Consider the following 22627-nt stretch of genomic DNA (forward strand, 5'->3'; position numbering starts at 1 on the left):
GTATACCTATACCGAACAACCGACCAGCCGCAGCAGCACTCATCCCCTCTTTTAACTGATCTAATAATAAAACTTTCTTTGTCAGGGTCATCACTGACTTCTGCCTTTTACATGTCACTCCACTAGCATTGACACTAGGCAGTCTTTTAGGGGCCATTTCACACAGAAACACTAAAGTTTTGAGAGTACAACACGAGGTGCTGCGTGGGGTGACTCATTGTGCTGCAGGAAAAGGCTCACAAGCTAGCCACCATAGCCACCATCTGCTTACCGCGAATCGTCGAAATCACAAACTTGTACTGTAATTGTAATGTAGTAAGATATAGTGTTGAATCAGTGCTTCAGTTGGTTTGGGTTAGGAGTTTATCATTGGAGTGTTGCAAGGAAGTGAGGCGACCCCAGATGTTTACATATCCAAACCAGCTTATAAATTCATTCAGTTTGGAGATAATCAGTTGTTGAAATGTTTGGGGAAAAATCTATTAATATCTTGACTGCAGTTCTATTTTCTTCATTTATTGTCTTCTAGCTGTGTCTCTGCTTCTCATTCATTTTTACCGGTACTGGTGTTCTTACTTCAGCTACAATACTTTAATCTTCAGTTTAACTTAAAACTAAAGTCTCCACATTTTTAATTATTTTCCAGTTTAATATTTTAGAGCTTTGCTGTTGATGTCATTCCTTTACTATCACCCTAAAAAAAGTATGTAGTCACAGTGTCCAGAGGCTATCGTCATCCATCCAAGTAACATTTGTTTCCTAACGAGTACTTTTACTGTTGACCATTACAAGTTGACATATTAACTGTGATAACATGATAAGTGAAAGTATACAAAATAACTTATGTAAACCCCATATAATCTTTATGGTTTTGGGTTTGATTACACACATGGTTTGTTCTAACAATACTATACAGTAAGTCGTAAGGTGTAGGTAATAATACTCTATATTGCACTCAGTATGAGTCCAGGCAGATTCACAGCCTTTGAGCTCTATAGTTATGTAATGTAGATGTGATAGAATGTAATTCAGTAATAATTTTTGTCCTTTGTTGATTTGTTTCACATGATTCTCTAATATATGTTTTCTTCAATTATGACCAGGTAACAACGCTGCTGTTGGAGCGGTTGCCTGTGTTTGTGTCATCTGGTGACCTGGAGGTACAAGAACGTGCATCTTGCATTGTCCACGTCGTGACGTACGTTCAAAAATGCCACAAAAATGGAGATAAAGTTGGAGTAGACCTGATACACCTGATGACGGGTGAACTAAATCCAGTGGCTCCCAAAGCCCAGAAGAAAGTGCCTCTACCTGATGGGTAAGAGTTATTTCCAAACTGTTTATTGGCCAAATTTTGTGTAGAGGTAGGCTGAAATGGTTTGGGTGTGTGGGGAGAGCAAATGGGACCAGTTGGGTCAAGAGATGCTTTAAGTCTAAATGTAGAGGGTGGGGAGGGAGCCAGGGGCAGGGCCAAGAATGACATGAGGAGAAGTTGGAAGAAATTATATTAACCCATGGGCTCCGGGCTATGTAGGCCTCGGCTCACACCACATGCGAACGTATTTTGGCACAAAAGAAAATTGAAACTTTTTTTTACGCAAATCCATCGTAAACGGTACAGATATGTAAAAAATGCATGTACAGTACTTAACAATAGTTGGCATCATGGGAGACATGAGTTGGTGGTGGGTGGCAGAGGATAAGATGGGATGTTTAGTATATATGATGTGGATGTTGAGTGGATTGATGTGGATGTTTAGTGGATTGATGTGGATGTTTAGTGGAGGTGATGTGAAATTGTAGTCATGGTCAAGTAAATTACATCCATCACTGATCTCATTGTAATTATGCATCATCATAACTTTAAGTTTATTTTTGATTATCTTTAGTTTTCCATAAACAGTTCATTATTTCTACACGCTTAACTAATTATTTCTCTTATTTACATAATATTCATAATTAGTAATATGTTTACACATCTCGGGACTAACACGTGGTACGGCTGCAGTATCCACGTGATTGGCAAACGACGCACCGCTCATGTTGACAGTTGTTGAGGGTGGAGGATCTACAGTTTTCATCCGTATATTGATTCTCTTTGTTTGATAATTATTGAACCCTTAAAAACTTATTTAATGAAACGTGTAGTATTAAAGACCATGTCATTTCCACTGAACATCCACATCAACTCTACTAAGCATCCAGATAATCTACATTACTCATCCACACCATATCCACTATTCATCCACTTCATCTCATACCACACAACCTGGGAGGCCACATGCATACATACACACATTGTGAATCAGAAACCTACAAGAATCATAATGAAGCTTTTAGAACTTTTGGGGAGACTTGCGGTTGTCCGAGCTCTCAAAGAGGATAAATTTATTGTAGAGGTGTGTGGGAGGTGCACGTTTTTAAACTGAAATATTCCTTACTAGATAAGTCGCCAGACACACTATCACACACATCATTACCACAACCCCAACACTCACCATCACATATCATCCTACCACCCCAACACACGCCCCTTCTGCCACCTCCTCGCTACGTCCCTTCACATATAACTGGAAATCATGAAGAATCCACAAAAGTGAACACCCGAAACTGCTGATGATGTTTCAGAGGCATCCTTCTCAGTGGGCCAAATTGGGGTGAATGAGTTTGAATAATATAAAGAGGGAATGTGTCACTCCAGGCTGACATGGCTCTGCACACTGCCTGTATTAGCTGCACCTCTGGCCTGGGAGAGGGATAATTTCTGGCTATTTTTATCTAAATTCCATATACCATTTACTTTTAACTTATATCTTCAATTTTGAAACTTTTGGTGTTAGATACAATTGCCAACTTTTTATGATGACCACCAACTTATCCAGAAATTTATCCCTTGCTGATGGATATACACTGGGAGAGGTCATACATCACCTGTAGACACACTCCTCTTTCTACACATCTTTAAATTATTTCAACTTCTCACTTGCATTTCCTCTGTTTGTTCTTCCATTTTACCTATCTTGCTGTATCTTCACCAGCTCACATCACTCAGATCCACTATTCTTAGGGTGTTCGAGTTATACTACAGTTACAGACCAAACTTTTCAATTAATATAGAAAATTTGAGTGCCATCATTCTTTAAAAGCCGTAATGAAATTTCACATACCTCTGATAACTATCATTCACAATGTCGCTCAAGTAATTCTTATTGAAAACTAAACCTTTAGGGACATTTTTCTTCTCATTTTTGCTGGTATACACTGACTTCTCTTTGAATTAATCATGAAATATGTTTGTATCAAGTACTTGATATTCACTTACTAGACTAGCCAGTCCCAGCTGTCTCATTTTTATATTCTCATTGCAAAGCTGGGATGTTCTGGTGTGCTTCTGTTTTTGCATGTATGCACTCATTTGCTCCAATCTTGTTTACAGAGTTCGCATAACTGGGTTATTAATTAAACTTGTACCAAAGTTTCTAAATATAAAGTTTTGCCAGATAATTTTTTTTGGGGTAATGCATTAGACCTCAAGGTCACTGCATCATGTGTGTAAGAATTTAAAAAACATTTCTTGTGCGCTCTATTTGAAGCTGGGTGAACAGATTTGGACCAAGTATACAGGTATATCACAGTATTCAAAATTTTGTTCTCTTATGATCAAATTTTGCAGGTTGGGTGTCAGAGTTCAAGGTTATTGGGTACCAAATTGGGGTACAGTGATCCCTTGGTTAACGAGCGCCTCTGTTAACGAGACTTTGGTTAACGATTACCTTCCATAAGATTCTTAACTTCGGTTAACGAGCAATCCCTCGATTAACGAGTTTTTTACGAGCCGACCTCAACATGTTTTCGCTTGCATTTGGCGGTCCACCAACTGTAGTATTAGTCCGCCAATACAGTAATTGGTTTTAGGGCTTAAATTCCTTACTATTTTAGTAAATATCAAGAAGTTTATACTATTCAATAATTTTAAAAGTGTAATATTAACTTTTTTAGTCATTTTAACAATTATTGAACATAAGTGAAGGTAAAGAAACTAGTTTCTGGCGCGCCATCCAGCCTGTTAACACACCAGACAGGCGTTAGTCTCTCTCTCTTTTCAGTGGAGGTAACATCTTGCTTGAGACTCTCTTCAACTAAATGCTTTTCTGTGTGTTTGCAAGCAAATTATTAGTCATTTTGAAATTTATTTTACATGTTGACAATATATAATGCAGTGCAGTGTTGATTTAAAGAAAATAATCTTGAATTACACCAAGAGAACTAAAATTTTATGGGTGAAATGGCACCATGGGATGACTTCTCTTCCACCCCAATGCCTTCTCTTCTCCCTTCTCCTCCACCCCCATTCTAATTCCCATCATCATCATCATCATCCAGGAGCCTTCTACATACACACCTCAAAGTAAGTGTACTTTTCTACCTTTTTTGCTGAATTTAGGCAATTTTCGGTGAGCTGGAACCAATTACCCAAAAACCCATTGAAACAATGGTTTCGGTTAACGAGTTTTCGGTTAACGAGCAACCTGCTGGAGCGGATCGTGCTCGTTAACCGAGGGACCACTGTATACAGGTATATGATTTACACTCTTATTGTTGTCTTTGTAGTGTTTTTAATTATTATTAATGTTGTTTCCTTTCTCAGCCTTGACTTAGATGTTTGGATCAATGATCCACCTTCAGAAAGTGAAGAGGAGGAAGATGATGCTTTTAAGAAGGAGATATTTGTTAAGGCAGAAAGTTCATCAAGGCACAAAAAGGAGAAGTATGAACCCTCAGAAGAGGAACTTCAGAAGGTTTGTTTTGGGTTTCCTTTTTGTTTTGCGTATAATAATAATAATAATAATGATTAATAATATTTAATGGTTTATTGAAAGAACATGGCAGCCAAAAGGTTGTAAATATACACTAAAGAGATAAAAAGTTACTTAATTGGGAAATGTGCCACTTGATTAACAAAAGCTTTCAGTACAAAAAGAGAAGAAACGTGGAGTGAGCATACAAATTAACTACAGATCTGGTATTGGGGGAGTCAGTGTCATAAACTATCTTATGACTTGATAGTGGAGCCAGCAAAGTACAGTACTTCCCAAGACCTTCATACCTAAGTGCTAAGGGCAGTTCTGACTGCTAAATAAACTGTTTCAATTCAATTCAAATCATACCTCTGGGTGGTCACACTGTTCACATGGCTATCACACCCATCTCATGGTCCTGGTAGACCCTTCAGCTCACATGGGGTGATAGAGAAAGTTCTTGTTCCTCATCTGATGTAGTTTGAAGTCCTCATATGTCACCTGGTGGTATGGTGGTGGTGGTGAAGTAACCCCACATTGTTACTTGTGACTACATTGGTATATAATGGATAGAGTCCATTATTATATCGGATCCAGATATAATGGACTTTCGGCTTTAACGGACCTCCCTTCTCCCCTAATTAATCCATTATATCGGGGGTTTAGTGTACTGGAAAAAGTGCCAGGAAATGCGCATTATTTCCAGAATTATGTATTACAGTAAGTCCCCATTGAACATTAACTCTTTGAAGAATCCACACTATAAAGAAAGCAAGTTTTTACTACCCATTTGCCAATTAATAAAAGAATGTTCTACTATTAAGAAAGGTAAGTCACCCACCTTTCTGCTTTCTCACCACCATCACCACCACTACCTCTATCATCACCACCTAAATCATAAAAATTCACCTCCCTCCCTCCCTCCCACCTACTGCTCTCACTGACACTGCCTCTCTCACTCATTCTATGACGGTCATTCATGATAGTACAATATTGTACAGTACAACACGGAACATTGTTCATTTGTTCTTATCACTCCATAATTTAAAATTTATGTAACATATTGTTGAAGGAATACGATGTTGTTCATTTATATTTTCACTCAATTTTGTGGGTAGACATCATATGTTCAATTGTGTCTGGCAGTCCTGCAGCCAATGTTATCAAACCTACTGACACATCATCTCCTCACCACCACCTTCCTTCCTCCCTCCCTCCCTCCCACTGCATCTCACTGACATTCTGCCTCTCTCATTCTATTATGACTGTCATTCATGATACAGTATTGTACAACCAAAAAATTATGTGTTGCTAAACCAGTAAATAAAAGCCGAATGAAAGTTTAACATAATCGCAGTACTTTCCCCTAGTAACAGGGACCAACCCTTGCCATTCGTGAGGGATAGGTTCCAAGAAATGGCGCGAATTGACAAAACCGCGAATAGCAACTTATACTACCCTAGTGCACTACTGTATACCAATACCATACACCTATACAATACCAAACAACCGACCAGCCATGGCAGCACTCATTCCCTCTTTCAACTTGTCTAATAATAAAACTCTTTGTCAGGGTCCTCACTGACTTCTGCCTTTTACATGTCACTCCACTAGCATCACTAGCACTGACACTAGGCAGTCTTTTAGGTGCCATTTCACACAGAAACACTAATGTTTTGAGAGTACAACAAGAGATGCTGCGTGGGGTGACTCGTTGTGCTGCAGGAAAAGGCTTGCAAGCTAGCTACCCTATGCTTACTGCGAATCGTTGAAACCGCGAATTGCAAACTCGCGAATGGCAAGGGTCTACTGCACTGGCAATGTTAAATAAGTTTCAAAATAAAGTTCAGGACGTCTAAATGGCAATAAAACGCAATCAGTGGAGGGAGATGCTATCATGGGTGACGCTAATTTATGACTGAGCGCGTCTCTTTGTTTACCGTGGGTGAATCGTGCAGTCCGTCTGCCTCGGTCCCTTGAAATTTTGGCTAAAGGTGGACATGTCATCTGAGAAAAAATTTTGTCCTTATTTTTAAATTTGTCAATTATTGAATTTTTTTTTATTAGAGTGAGGGAGAAAGAAACGATAAAGTGTAATATAATGTCAAGTGACTAATATAGCAGGAAATTATGCCTGAGTTAACTTACACGGTGGAAGAAATACCATGATACAAATTTACTGAAATTTATTATATTTTCAGCTTCGAGATGCCAGAAGAGCAGAACAAGCCAGCAATCCTTACTATGTCAAGTCTTCAGCTCAGACATCTCCAAGACCTAATCATAATAGTATACAAATAGATGAAATTCCTGTTGCAGCAATTGACCTAAATGTTTCCTTAAAAATACCAGGTTAGTTATACTGATTTTGGTTTCTTGATAATTATATCTGACAAGGTTACAGCTGCAGAACTTTTAAACATACATGTCTACGTTTCCCCCCAAAATCTTTATATCCTCTCCATTCACATTATTCTATGACTTGTCCTACCAGCTCTGAATATTTTTATAGAAGAAAAATCATGAAAATTTTTTTGCAAACTTCACACATGAATTTTGAACAGCCACAAGATATTGACAGTAGTTCAAACTGTTTGTTACTAACCTTGGTTAAAATTCCCCAATAGTTTTATCTTTGGATCATTAAAAAATAAATAATTATCTTGTGGTAAAGAAAATAATAAAAGGTCAAATCACAGAGTAAGAATCCCCTGGTGCACGACGACAAGAACATAACAGTTCCAGTAGGCACAAATCACCCACCCACCAGCCTTCACAATTTTCCACCGGTCATCAGGCTTCTATTTAATGTGTACTGTACCAACATATTTTTTGTTTGATTTTATGTTTACCCACCACATTTTAGTAGCTATCTGGGAGTATACTCAACAGCATATGGTATAGTATTTTCTGGTATTATGGCATTCTTTTAAAGTTATTTGCTTATACGTACTCTATCTGAAAGTTCCATTAAGCAAAATAATATGTGCCACAAAGTTTGGTTATTAGGTTTATTACTCAGTTCATTTATAGGATAAACAATAATGTTAAAGTCACAATGACCTGAGCAGGAAAATTGGTTTCTTGCAATAAGTTTCATGCTATTCATGTTAATGTGATCAAACTTAACTTGACATAGTGTACAGTATTCTGGATGTTGAGATATGAAATCAGATGTCCCACACATGACATCTCAATATGTATAGATGGGGGCAAATTGATATTTACCTGTCCATTCATATGTCTATACAACCTTACATGGTTACCTAAGTTAAGACTATGCAAAGTACATCCATTTTTGCATCAATGGTGATGTGTTGATTTACTAACAAAATTGAGTTTATTTTCAGTTTTCAATTACACTTTTTGTACCGATGTTTTGATGGACATTTATTATCTCCTCCTCCTTTCTCTTTTCTTTAGTCTAACAAGTACAGTACAGTACAGGTAAACCTCTATTTATGTCTCCCCATCTACGATAATTTACCTTAATGATGCTGATATATTAAGACCATTCCCCTACAGTGGTCCCTCGTTTAACTAGCGCCTCGGTTAACGAGTTACCTTCCATGAGATTCTTAACTTCGGTTAACGAGCAATCCCTCGATTAACGAGTTTCTTGCGAGCCGACCTCCACATGTTTTAGCTTGCATTTGGCGGTCCACCAGCTGTAGTATTAGTCTGTCAATACAGTAATCGGTTCTAGGGCTTAAATTCCTTACCCTTTTAGTAAATATCAAGAAGTTTATACTATTCAATCATTTTGAAAGTTTAATATTAAATTTTTTAGTCATTTTAACAATTATTGAACATAATTGAAGGTAGGGTCACTAGTTTGTGGCACGCCATCCAGCCTGCCAACACAGCATACAGGCGTCAGTCTTTGTGTCTTTTCAGTGGAGGCTACATCTTGCTTGAGACTCTCTTCAACTAAATGCTTTTTTCTGTGTTTGCAAGCAAATTATTGGTCATTTTGAAATTTATTTTACATATTGACAACATATAATGCAATGCAGTGTTGATTTAAAGAAAATAATCTTGAATTACACCAAGAGAACTAAAATTTTATGGGTGAAATGGCGCCATGGGGTGACTTCTCTTCCACCCCAATGCCTTCTCTTCTCCCTTCTCCTCCACCCCCATTCTAATTCCCATCATCATCATCCAGGAGCCTTCTACATACACACCTCAAAGTAAGTGTACTTTTCTACCTTTTTTATTGAATTTAGGCAATTTTCGATGAGCTGGAACAAATTACCCAAAAACCCATTGAAACAATGGTTTCGGTTAACGAGTTTTTCGGTTTACGAGCAACCTTCTAGAACGGATTGTGCTCGTTAACCAAGGGACCTCTTTATTTGCAAAGTAAACAAATCCACTTTAACGATATTCACCATCCTGCCAACTCGGAATATGGAAAGCATCACTCCCTTCAGTTGTCAGCTGAGGTGCCATGTACTTGAATGCCACCTCGTGGCCATTTGGTGAACTACAGACCAGGCATTGTTGTTTCTTGGTTACATGTGATTAAGAAATGGAGTTTAATGTTTATCGGTCATCATCAGTGTTTTTATATTTATTTATTTTATATACCTTAACCGTCTCAATCTTGGAGCCTGAGACACATACCATGAAAACTTACGCTCATCCTCGGAGCTCATTTCACTGTCATGGAATTGTTTTGTTAATTGTAATGGGGTCTAAAATTGTATGAAACCATAAAAAATTGAAAATTCTTGAAATTTAAGCCACTTTTTTCAAGTAGAAATTGAAAAGTAGAAAAATGTTTAGTAACATTTTGATTTCCATTCACATTTTCCTTGTATTATGGTTTTCATTGATATGTACTATACAGGGCCAAAATAGTATAACATAAAAACTCATGGAATGCTTAAAAGGCCAAGCGACGCACCCTCCTCTTGCTCTAATGGCCAGAGCGATACTGGCGTCATGCTGCACTGCCATGCACACAATGACCAAGACCGTCTCGGGGAAGGTGATGAGGCCCACAAAAAGAAAACGATGTCTGTCAAATGGCGTCCAAAGTTCAGTAAGTTTCACAGAATAGTTTTTGAGTTAATAAAAAATATAGCTCATTGGCGTCTCGAGGCTGAACGTAAGTTTTTTCGCCTTTTATGTTTGACGCCCGTGCGAGGCTGAGAGGGTTAAGGTGAGGGTACATCACTAAAGTTCACGTTGTACTCTGTTTTAGTTCCTGTGAAGTGCTTTTGTTCTGACTATAAAGTGTTTTCGCTCTGATCCCCCACCCCGGCAATGAGTGACCCGACATAGTATCAGAAGATCAGTAATATGAGACCACTAATCCCCCACCCCATCTCCACAGCAAATGAGAGAAAAGTTTAGATACAATGGTTAGCCCTGACATTGCATCAGGTCAGGTCAGGTCAGTAACTTGAGACTACTGGTAATTAATTTCCTACCACACCTCCATCTCAAGTGTTGAAGACGTAAAAAGTGATTACAGTTACGTATTACATTCAGAAGATTGGACAGTATATTCCTACTGTAGGGTCAAGATGACAGTAGTAATAGACATTATTTTGTTTATTTATACTGTATTGTATGTGTTTGGTGGTGTTTGCAGAAATAAATACAGCTCTTGTGTCTGTATAGATGTGTCTTTTAGACCGGAAAACTTTCCCCAGTACAGGGTTGAAAATTCCACTGTGACACACACAGCCCCATTCACGAGGCGCCTTGCACGCCAATATATAGATTTTTTGTTTTTAAATATATATATTTAACCAAACTTGTAGATAAATTATTCAGGATTTTTTTATTAAAAAAAAGAGTTTCAAGCTTAATTAGAACTGACTAAATACCTGTTGGTCTCACTGTCTCGCTAAGACCCACATTTTCCGTCTTCCAGGCTAGAATTCGAGCTTTTTGCTCCGTCGTCAGGTTTGTCCCAATCATCTTGGTGCACTACTGTACACACACAAATACAGTACAAGCAGGCAATACACACGGAATTAGGGGGCCAAATCGTGGAGTGACACAATGTAATACACTCCCACTTGCTGTTCAGGATGCACTGAGGGGGCCAGCTGCTGCCTCCTCCCTTACACCACTCCACATCGCCGGATGTAAGGTCATTCGAATTTGTGATACATACAGGCTAAGTTATGCAGACAGTGTATAACTTATTCATGATAAAATATTGTTTATCTGTTATTAATATATGAGTCAAGATACATTACTGTAATAATCTGTGTTTATTAATACCTGTACCCTTCATATACAATACTGTACAGTATACAGACACTCCTTGGGGAACAGAACACTCAGTTTACAGAAATTTAAGGTTGCAGAATGCTTCCCATAATTTCTATTATAAAAATTTCCAGGTTGCGCAAGAGTTTGTTATTACAGAAGGTAACTAGTACGGCGTAACAACACTATTTGCGGAGGATTATGCGTAAGGCAGCCGAGCGCATCCCTTTGTAAGACGGCGTCTGTGATTCAGTACAGGGTACAATACATATTTACCTTATGGAAGGGTCGGTCATTTTTGGTTTACAGAAAATTCGGCTTATGGTTAGGGTCCAGAAACAGAACCTTTCCGTAAACATGGGAGTGTGTGTACATCATATAGGTAAAAAAATAACGTCACCAGGAATGCATCTCCTTATAGCAATGATACCAAATTCAACTCTCTAACACAGAGCAGATGTTGTGAATAAAAGTTTATAGACTTTTCCGAGCTATAAATATATTTGCTTCTTAACTTCGTCTTTATTCAAGACAGCTTCAGGTCATGAGACACACTAATCCCCACCCTGACAATGGGTAACGTGACATTGCATGAGAGCACTAATCCCTCTCCCTACCTCCACCTGGCATTGACCAGGTCTGGGCAGGAATGCACGGACGTCTGACTTAAGTCTGCCGCAATAGCTCACTTAGCTCAAAAATCTTAAGTGAGGGCAAATTGAAAACTTTAGTTCGCCTCCTGAAAACAAACTTACGATTGTCGCAGCCCAAGACAGTCTTGGCTAAAGAATGTATTCTGCCACGTCAGCTGACATCCATCAACCAGTCGGAGTGCACGTTGCAAATATTTTTCTGTTCCTTCAGCCAATCGCAGAGCGGATGCTATGACACAATAGCACTGCACTTGAAACACACATGGGAGACCACATTCACCACAATGCTACAACTGCACAATATTAGCTGTGAATCATCAAAATCACAACTGAGGTCTATTTAGTCCTTAATTTTATATTTATTTGTATAATCTCTCTACTTTATTCTGTAATTATATTTATTATTTCTTTTTCTACTTTCAGTCATTCATATTCTGTTCTTTCTTTTTTAATATTTCTTTCATTATATCTCTGACATTCTTTCTTCGCACATAGAGATGTATCGAGAGGTATAGGAGGAGTGTGGTGTGTGACCGCTGCCCTCCTGACTTGGTGTAAACAAAATAAGTTGGCTGAGTTACGAAGCACCACTCGTACAAATTTTATTTTATGAAAAATAACAAAATTATAGTTTTTTGTAGATTGCATTTAAAATACCTTTCTGATGAACTACATGATAAAAAATCACAAAAGATCGCACACTCCGACTAAAAACAGTGTTGCCCTAATGAACGCAGGACTAGTTTGTTCGCTTAAGACAACTCAGGAGTGAACTTAAGTTAAGTTTCCAAGATCCTAGACTCTAGTGCATCTAAATTGCTTTATGCATATGGTCTTCACTAAGACAGATGACTTAAGTGTGCTAACAGAGTTATGAGCACCAGCAGAGACTTAAGTGTCTTAAATATGTTAGTGCATCCAGGCCCAGGTCAGTAACATGAGACCCACTAATCCCTTACCACACCTCCATTGCAACATTTCTTTTGTTTTTCATGAAAGAATTGAGTCTTCATCATTATTATCTTTTATATATATATTATAAATGAAGTGAGCTGTGTAACTGAAAATATCTGGCAAGCATTTTGCTCATTATCTTTAAGACTGCACCTCCAGTTCCCACTCTTCAGACTCCCCAAAGCCTGTGTGGGACTCGGGTTGATATCTCCATTCCATCTTGGAGTACTGTACCCTTAACCTCGATGGGGACACGTGATGACGATGAGACATGTTCTTAATGATGTGGTGATACACGTGGGTGTTTGACTGGCCAAGAACCTAATCCATTGAAGTCCATGTTATAATGATCCTGGTTTACAATATTTCGACCTGTGATGAGGTTTTCAGGAACCTAACCCCGTCATAAACAGAGGTTCCGTTCCTGGGGGCATTCGTAAGTCAGATTTGGATGTAAGTCGGAAGATATGCTATATGCATACCGTACTTACAAAACAATGTTTAAAATCCCTCTATATCATAGCCTAAGTCCTTATATACATCTAAAATCACTTAATTTAAGACAAAAGAAGAAATAGAATGACAAAATACAGTAAATGAAAGTAAAAAATAAGTCATCGGGTAAATAAAATACTGTAAATTTCAAGTTTAACCTTGTTCATGTGTGCGGGCATTCGTAAGTCGGGGACCTCCTGTACATATATTTACTGCAATATCTGTACACTGCTGCAGGAATTTCTATAAGAGTTTGTGTCCTTCACTTACAACAGGTATGACATCATTGGACAAGTACCAGTTGGTTGATGGCTGGCAGGATGGCAGTAAGAAGCGGCACAAGAAACAGAAGAAACGCAGTAAACGGAAGGGACCCTTAACATCCAGTAGTGATGAGGTATGAACAACAGTTAATGTATAAAAGGATAGTGAATCATTAAATAATACACTATGTCTTTTCTACTTGAAATTTTATCTTTCATTAGTGTTAGATAAGGACTGGAGTTTCAATATTTCAGACATGATATTTCTCCACCAGGAAATACGGCAGGCGCACGTAGTAAATACTGATGTTGGGGAGATGCCAGAAGGGGCTCACTTCTCTGATGATAATGAAGTAGACGATCGACCGGAAGATGATCCTCACAGAGCTCTGGATATTGATCTTGATGAGTGAGTTATATATACATATATATAATTTTTATTTACTTATTTTTGGGCAGGGAGATACTGCCATTTTATATACTATACCTGCCTTCATTTGTTTCTGTAATTACTTTTGTAAAATTAGTTTATCCAAAAGTTTTCAGAAGAATTTCATGTAATATGGTATAACTGGGATAAGTGGATGGATGCTGTGCATGTGCTAAGATGTTTCTGTAATTTGAATCAATGAATTTTGGAAGATGAAATTCCTTTGGTTGTAAAATAATACACAGGAATACCTCGCTATTCGCAACCCCAACAATCACAACCCGCTTAATCAACAGATATTAAGGGTTCAGACAACTGTTTCTATCCCAGAGAGGGTCCGAGCTATCTGAAATCCGGTCGTATGGGGTCCAGACTTTTGAGGATTCACCATATTTCAGAAAATTTTATATCTGCTAGTCATAGAACCATCTTGGCACATTCACAGCATCCTTCCATTTAACCCATTTGTATGAAATTTCATGAAATTCTTCTGAAAATCATTGTACATTGTATTTGGGCAAACTGATTTTACTGAATATATTTTTTTCTCATGCAGACCTTTAGCTCCCAATGAGGTTCTTCCGACAAGAACACACTATGAAGTACACTCCCAAAAAACACCAGAGGAAAGCAATGAAGCAAACCTCCAACCATCACAAACTCCAACTAAGAAGAAATCAAAGAACAAGAAAGATAAAAAGGAGAAAAAAGAAAAAACTAAAAAGGTTAAGAAAGAACAAAAGAAAGTGAAAAAGAAGTTCACTGGAAATGAGGAGAATCTTATTCTAGATTTAATGGACTCGGTCAAGGTTGCAGCCATTAGTGATGAAACTCCAGTTGCAGCTAATCACATCAATGGAATCACAGATGCTAAGAATAAAGAGAAGGTATGTGATATATACTTATTGTTACAGTCGGGTTTTAGTGACCAATTAAATGGAGTTGTGTGGGGTAATTTTTATAAAATTTAACATTAAATTCATAATCATGAAATCAACAACAATGCCTCTTAAGTCTGTTTTAGAGGGTGGACTAAGTTGCTCCCCCAAAAAAAACTTAATCTTAATAAACCTGGAAGTAATACAGTACAGGTGTCCCTCGTTCAGTGTTAATGTTGATTCAGTTTAATGTTGAAAATATTTTGACACCATTTCTCGTATAATGTTAGGTCATAATTCTGTTTGGCAGTAGCTTGACTCACTGGGAAAGGGGATGAGGTGACCTGTACGATGACATGTTACCATTATTACATGTAATGGAACTATAAAAGTTGTGAATAAATCATTACAATACTCTAATGAGGCTTAGAAATAAAGAAAATGTAATACAGTATAAAATTTTAAAATAAGAAAAAAATGAAGAGCACATCACATCAGAAGGTTCTCTGGGCATGAGGTCACCCAGGGGCAGGTGGGTATTGCCTCAGTACATTAGAATTTTGCATTGTGTAGTACTCCACAAAGCACTAAACACAGAGTCTAGTTTCACACTCGGCACAGCTAAACTTGGTCTTGGTCCTCTTCTTCTCCTTAGTTTGTATTGTAGCACACATGGCAGGTTCTTTGGGTATGGGGACATCCAGGAGCAGGTGGGCTGGGCCTCTGATAATGTCTCAAGATGTATGCTGCTCCCTGCAAATGGTCTGGTGCATTGGCAATATGAAGTCTCATAAAATTTCTTGTCTCGGTGCCATATTTCTCTAATATTTGGTTGATCAAGTTAACACTATATGTACACAGGGTAATCTTTTTCTTAATCTTCTCTTTGTACAACATGTAGGAATTGAGTTAAACCATGTTGAGTACTGAAGATGGAAAAATAAATATTTGTATCATTTCAGACTTTTTTCTTAAAGGCTCAGTTGTGGCTATCTGTGCATCTGATTTGTCCTCTAGCCCCATATTTTTCTTCAACAGTTGTGTCATACCACTTGTGAGATGTGGCATGGGGACTGACAAGTTTGTGTCATAACATATCTCATTGTTGGATTAGTCTACTATAAGTTGCACCAATTCTTCATCCATATATTCTTTGAAAAAATCAAATTCACTACTTTCTTCTGTTGCCGACACTCTGTCACGAACACCATAGTTTGTATCATCAGAGTTGTAGTCATTAGAGTTGAAATCGTTGCTGCCAGTCCACACAAAAGGTTCAGGTAATGGGTGAAGTGCTGTGGCTTGGCGTACCCTCCTCCTCCCATGGCCTCCTGCCTGCCTACGTCAGTCAGCACACACTCACTTTGGGGAGTAGGAGGGGTGTCGACTTCATTGCCTCTTATCACTATCATCTCCCTGTTCAGGATCACTAGCAGTGACTTTGTAATCACTATCATCAATGTCATCATCATCATCATTATCAACGTCACTCGCTGTCACTTACCACAACATGGCGATTTGTGTTTGTTATGCTATCCATGTAATCCTCATTACTCTTACAACTTTGCAGCTGTTTTACATGTTTTTGTGCATCAGCAGATAAATTGTCTTGAAATAATAGATGTATAAACCCTAAAATAAAAGACTATTTAAGAAATGCAAAAATTATGTAATTAATCTTCCTCCAAGTACGAGGAGCTCACATTCTTAGTTTTTATCCTCACTTGTGTTTGAAGTTTATTTTCTCTATCTTCTAGCCTACAGATGACTTAGATTTCTGGCTCTCTAAGGATGATTCGTCATCACAGGCACCTTCAGAACCCATAGTAGATGGAACAGAAAGAACAGCTTCACCCTCCTCCTATCCTTCAGGCAGAGATGAGGTAGGTTTAAGGACACTTTCAGTTTGATATACAGGGTATAATGCTAAATTGAATTGTTTCTTCTCCTAACCATGTTTTTGAATAATTTGTTAATTTTTACAGAGTAAATCAAAGAAAACTAAAACGAAAAAAGAAAAGAAAGCTAAAAAGGAAAAAGGCAAAGATAAGTCAGAAAAAAAGAAGAGTAGAAAAAGAGAAAAAGTAGAAGATTCATCAATTCGTAATAGAGAGGAGTATGAAGAGACAAATGGAACTGTCACACAGGACTTGGAGGATAAACCAGTAATCCCCACGGTGCAACCAAACAACAGACTATTAGCTGAGGATTCTTTCCTAAGACTGGTAAGTTATAGCAGTATCCTCTTTCAAGCTTTTAGTCCAGGAGCTTTTGACAAACTTTGGGTCGGAAATGGAAATAAACAACGCAGTTGGCGAGTTGTCCAGTCTTCTTGGACTATTCCTTGACACTGGGTCATGCAGCTCGTTAACTTAGGGTGTGGTTGTTGTGTTGGCGACAGCTTCTACACCTTAAAAGAAATTATCACCTAGGTGGCCCTTGGGCCGACCATCCTCGTTACACGAGGGGCAACCATTATGTGTGTGCGCGTTTGTGTGTGTGTGTGTAGGCTGGGGCTAATCCAGTGTTGCATCAGGTTTATTTATTTTTTGATTCAGTATTATATTCTCATATTAACCTCTTATGGTTTATGGTTCATCATGATTAATATAACATGTTCGGAAATAGAGAAAAAATACAATACTGTATGCAATTTGTAATACAGTATGACTTAAAAATAAAAGGATATAGCTGTATCAGAAGGTTATTTACTCAAGATGCATTTGTGTGAGAGCTTTCAGCAGACCAGCTTACAACAGGGGTCACTATAAAACACTGTACCTATAGTATTTCATATGAAGATAACTTCCTTCCTAAAAATGTTATTTACGACCTTTGAGTGTCATATAATGGCTCAATTTGGCAACTTGTACACTTAGACAAATGATTAATGAATAAACAAATGATTAATGAATAAACCAGGGTATATGTAGATGCATAATACTGTACACTTTAATATTACTTATTAGTGGTGATAAATACACTACAATAGTATTTATTAAGTGGTGATAAATACACTACAATAGTATTTATTAAGTGGTTATAAATACACTACAATAGTATTTATTTAGTGGTGATAAGTACACAACTGTATTTGTATAACTTTAAGTAACTCATTTTATATTTCAGGATTACTCAACTGCAGCCATGGATGGAGTTATGAGTGAAGTACTGGTATGCATAAAATTTACCAATCACTCTTCTAAAAGTATTAGCAAGCTACAGCTAATGCTGCCTGATTCTAGTGCCCTTAAGATGATACGAAATGTAAGTTCACCACGTTTTAACCCTAGTATAACTTCTTTTTATGTCAGGTTTTATTGGCTAGTTCTGGTGTCCACAGGAATATATATATCTCACATAGTGAGATATATATATATATATCTGAAAAAACAATATAAAATAATACCTTACAACTGCAATTAACATAATGAGAGAGATTTATGTCTTTCTTTCCCTATAGGAAAATTCAGGTGCATTATTTGAATATACCATAACTGCATTTTTAAACAATTTAACAATAAATATTACAAGTAACTGCCCTAGTTAAGTTTGTTTGTAAGAAACTCGTAGTTGACACCGAAAGATATTTGATTATTTTGAAAGGTGTTGGTAAGTGTAGGGGCTCCCATAATATAACTAGTGTAAACAAAGACCTTTGGTAGAGTTCAGTAACTGTTGTCCTTCTGGAAAAATGTTACAGTTAGGTAAAAATTTGTTTGAGTACTGGAAATTTAAGTTGCAACCCAGTACTAAGTGATTCTTTGGCAACCATCTTTATGTTTCAGTGCAATGCCTCATATATGGTTTTTGTAATGTAAAGCAAAAATATTAATTCTTATTTTTTTCTTGTTAAATTTTGCAGGACCCACAGTCAGAACTGGTGAATCTTCCTTGGACTTTAGATCCTGGAGAATCAAAGGAGTCCCAGTTATCTTTTACTGCTGAGGATGACACCATTCCAGACAAGCTCAGGGGATCTCTTTCTTACATTCAGGTACTTAATAAAATCCCTCGCTCCCTCCCGCCTGCCTCCCTCCCTCGCTCCCTCCCGCCTGCCTCCCTCGCTCCCTCCCGCCTGCCTCCCTCCCTCGCTCCCTCCCGCCTGCCTCCCTCGCTCCCTCCCGCCTGCCTCCCTCCCTCGCTCCCTCCCGCCTCCCTGCCTGCCTCATCCTGCCTCCCGCTCCGCCTGCCTCCCGCCCGCTCCCTCCCGCCTCCCTGCCTCCCTCCCCTCGCTCCCTCCCGCCTGCCTCCCCTCGCTCCCTCCCGCCTCCTCCCCTCGCTCCCTCCCCGCCTGCCTCCCCTCGCTCCTCCCCGCCTGCCTCCCCTCGCTCCCTCCCTGCCTGCCTCCCCTCGCTCCCTCCTGCCTGCCTCCCCTCGCTCCCCCTGCCTGCCTCCCTCCTCCCTCCCTCCCTCCCTCCCCTCCCTCCCTCCCTCCCTCCCCCTCCCCTCCCTCCCTCCTCCCTCCCTCCCCACCCACCCACCATTTCTCAAGCTACAATTGTCACTACAGTACTATTAATCAAACGATTGTCATTGATGATACAATATTGTTTGTTTGTTATTCATTAATTAGTAAAGGTGCGAGTATGTTATTGTACTAATGTGTGGCTATTAATACCTGTGCCCCTTTACATACTTCATCAGGAACACATCTCCTTATATGCAATGGTATAATGACAGTTTGTAAAAAAATAAAAAATATATTTTTATCAAATATATTACCTTATTTATTATTAAAATATATATACTGTACCCTGTATTGTCTTTAATGGGGACCTTGCATTTAGTACTTGGGTGTATCAGGGTCTGTCGTGCCGCCAGGAGACAGCCTTGACCTGCCTCCACACTGGCTACAAATGGCTGACTCATGGATTTTTAATGGAGAGGTCCCCCCCTCCCCATGGTGATGAAAGCCTTGTCCCATTGACTGTTCGACACCTCTCCTTGGAGTACCCAGTCTAGAGATCTTCATTGTAAGCACCTTTCCCAGTGCTGGAGGGGGAGGGGGGCCTTACTGTTTTTCTTTGAATTTATCTTTTGACATTTAAATGTTTTTTATGAAAGTTCTATGTTATTTATGACTTATGTTTTTTCCTTACATTATTTGATTTTATTCTTTTAAGCCTTTATTTTAATTCGGCGACATATGTACAAGTAGCTTCATACCTTGACTTTTAACTGCACTGTGTCTCATTAATAAGCTAATCTAAAACTTTGCATTGTCATTATAAATGTCAAAATTCATCCTTGCTTTGTTGTTAGCCTGAAAGTCTGCTATTTGGAGAGTAAATAAGCCACACCTTGAGCATTATTAAAGGGCATGAGTGTCGGACTAGAGGTGTGAAACATGTCATCAGGTCAAGCTTGGGTCAGAGTAGTTCTACTTTAGGTGCCTCATGTAAAGCCACTGACCACGTTTTCCCATGACCTGAGCTAAGAAAAGTGACTGCCTTAATTACTCTTATTTTTTCTTGACTCCTGACCCAAGAAAATTACTTGTGATCATTGCAAAGGCCCAGATGACCCCATGAGCTACATGCTGCCCATTTTAATGAAGCTTGCAACCCCATTTGTGGTCATGACCCTGGGGTTGTGAACCCCTTCACTATACACAATTTAAGTTTATTAATATATTTATATGGACAATAACATAGTAACTATGAGAGATTCTATTTAATTCTCCAGACAGTGGTTTTAGAAAATATAGAATAAATTTATAGATTCACATTTGTGAACTTAGGATGTTATGGTACCCATTTAAGTAAGCGATAATTATACTAGGTTTGTAATATTCTGCTGGTAATGTAGAGTTGTGATATTGGTAGTATGAAATGGTCAAGTAATGTTCAGGTGGTAATTTACTGTTATCTGGTTAATTCACATTTACTGTATGTAATTAATCACTGTCTTATTATTTCTCAATATATGAAGATGAGTCAGATTTTCTTGAAAAGATTTTGATTTTCCATTACAGAAGTGACCTTTAGTGTGGATGGAAAGGTTGAATACAGGGAGTTTGTTTATTTTCTTTTTGCTTAATGATGTTGCCAGTACAGGTAGTATTATAAAATGGCCACTTCACAGAGGTTCTGGTCCTATTTTGATGTTAGCTGCACTAGTTGTCATCTGGATGTTACCTCATCAGACATGATCCGAAGTCAGGGGTACTAGTTCAATATTGTAACCACCTTTATTACAATGATACTTTGATGGTATAAATAATATTTCAAAAAGTTTCTCATGGGCTGTATTTGATAATGTTTAACTTTCAGGATGGGACGAGTAGTAGTGATCTATCATTGCGTCTTGAATTTCCCGTAACAACTTTCCTCTCTGGCAAGACAGCAAGTCGAGCAACTTTTACAGACTTGCTAAGTTCTGGTCAGCTTTCTGCAAGGTCTTCCTTCACAATACCAGAGTGCCCATGGTCTTTCCCAGAGGTAATAATATTGTTTTTAGAACACTTATGTTATAATAAATGTTTATTCCCTTTTTTAGTCGTTTATCCTCAGAGATAATAGAGAGAACAAAAACCAATGCATAGCTAATCAATTAGCCACTACTGCATTAGAGTAAAAAGTCGTATTGAGATGATCTCGTAGGTTGAAGGTCACCAAAATTTTGAGTACATGTACTATGGAAACACACTTGGTTGTACAGTAAGTTATTAATGACATCCTGGAGTTGTTATTCAGGGTGCATTAGTATTGAAGTGTTCCAATGAAATAATCCATTTTATATATAAAAGAATGTTGTAATGTATCATTTGGGGAATTATTAAGAAAATCTCCTAACAAAGGGTTGGGATGGAATCCTTCTGCACTGTTTTTGTTCAAAATGACCAGTACCAAAATGAAACAATTGCTTATACCCATGTGTCCTTTTTTACTCACTTTGTTTTATTAGGTACTAGAGGAAGTGACCCGAGGAGGAAGTTTAGCAGTAGTGGAGAGTGTTGACCAAACAGCTTCCTTATATGGCCGCTCCCTCCATGGTCACCATGTTTGTCTCCTAGTCAAGTACCAGGTACAGCATTCCTCCACATACCCTATTATATATTTTATTATTAAAATGTATATTTAAAACTCACTAAATGTGCATGGAGAAAATGAATGAAATTATATCTGTATTAGTTAGTGTTGGGTAAATTTTTATTTAAATGATTTAAAATATTAAAACACAAGATTTAAAACAAATTTGACAGTGATAGAAATGCAAATAAAATAGGAGATGAAGTTGTCATTTATGTTAAGGATAGCTTGATTTGCTGTATTAAACCTAAAGTAAAATAAAGCAGAAAGTCAACCAGAATGTTCAAATCAATTCTTGCTGTGGCTAGGTTCAAATTGACTGCTGACCTTAGGCTAAGGGTAGAAAAGCCTGTCTACAATACTTGGGGAAGTTCATGCAACAAGGCGAGTCTACAACACCAATGGTGATGGGACTGTTACTTTTGTGCTGTCAACCACTTTCTGAGAGAATTAGATAACTCCCATTTAGCTCTCTGTGACAAGGTCGTCCAACATATGATTGGTCCCATTAGTGAGAAATTGAAGGACTACCTGTTTTAAAGACACCACTGACTATCTTAGCAGCAGTGTTAAGACTACTGGCATGTGGGCTACACATACAGAAATTATGGCTACTGCTTAACTTTTTGGGTATATGTCAAATCTGGCCAGTCCTTTAAGTGTGCTGTGTGTCCAGCATCATTTACTCTGCAGACAAACTCTGATCATGCCCTCTCTCACCAACACTGCTGATCATTTTAATACTGTACTTGCAGTTCAGTCTTTGTCATCAAGAAAAAGCTAATGAAATTTCCCAGTATTTACACCAAGAACTGGATATTAAATTCAGCAACATTATGTGAGGGTAGATTTTGGGAGGTGAGGGTAGATTGTGAGAGATCCCAGAG

At 38.2% G+C, this 22627-nt stretch overlaps 1 protein-coding gene across 2 annotated transcripts in view; it reads left to right on the forward strand.

Annotated features, from left to right (window-relative positions):
• LOC121876381 (AP-3 complex subunit delta-1-like) overlaps window positions 1–22627 on the forward strand; it is a 63539-nt gene that overhangs the window by 35150 nt on the left and 5762 nt on the right. For both annotated transcript variants that reach the window (XM_042381452.1, XM_042381453.1), the window contains 12 exons: window positions 1104–1318; window positions 4649–4799; window positions 7001–7151; window positions 13411–13532; window positions 13674–13807; window positions 14385–14715; window positions 16464–16589; window positions 16692–16931; window positions 17836–17973; window positions 18572–18703; window positions 20982–21149; window positions 21616–21735. In XM_042381452.1, the coding sequence (XP_042237386.1) occupies window positions 1104–1318; window positions 4649–4799; window positions 7001–7151; window positions 13411–13532; window positions 13674–13807; window positions 14385–14715; window positions 16464–16589; window positions 16692–16931; window positions 17836–17973; window positions 18572–18703; window positions 20982–21149; window positions 21616–21735 (2028 nt within the window). The remainder of the gene's footprint in view (window positions 1–1103; window positions 1319–4648; window positions 4800–7000; window positions 7152–13410; window positions 13533–13673; window positions 13808–14384; window positions 14716–16463; window positions 16590–16691; window positions 16932–17835; window positions 17974–18571; window positions 18704–20981; window positions 21150–21615; window positions 21736–22627) is intronic.

The sequence above is a fragment of the Homarus americanus genome, unplaced genomic scaffold, assembly GCF_018991925.1.
Source record: "Homarus americanus isolate GMGI-L3 unplaced genomic scaffold, GMGI_Hamer_2.0 scaffold34921, whole genome shotgun sequence".
Taxonomy (NCBI): domain Eukaryota; kingdom Metazoa; phylum Arthropoda; class Malacostraca; order Decapoda; family Nephropidae; genus Homarus; species Homarus americanus.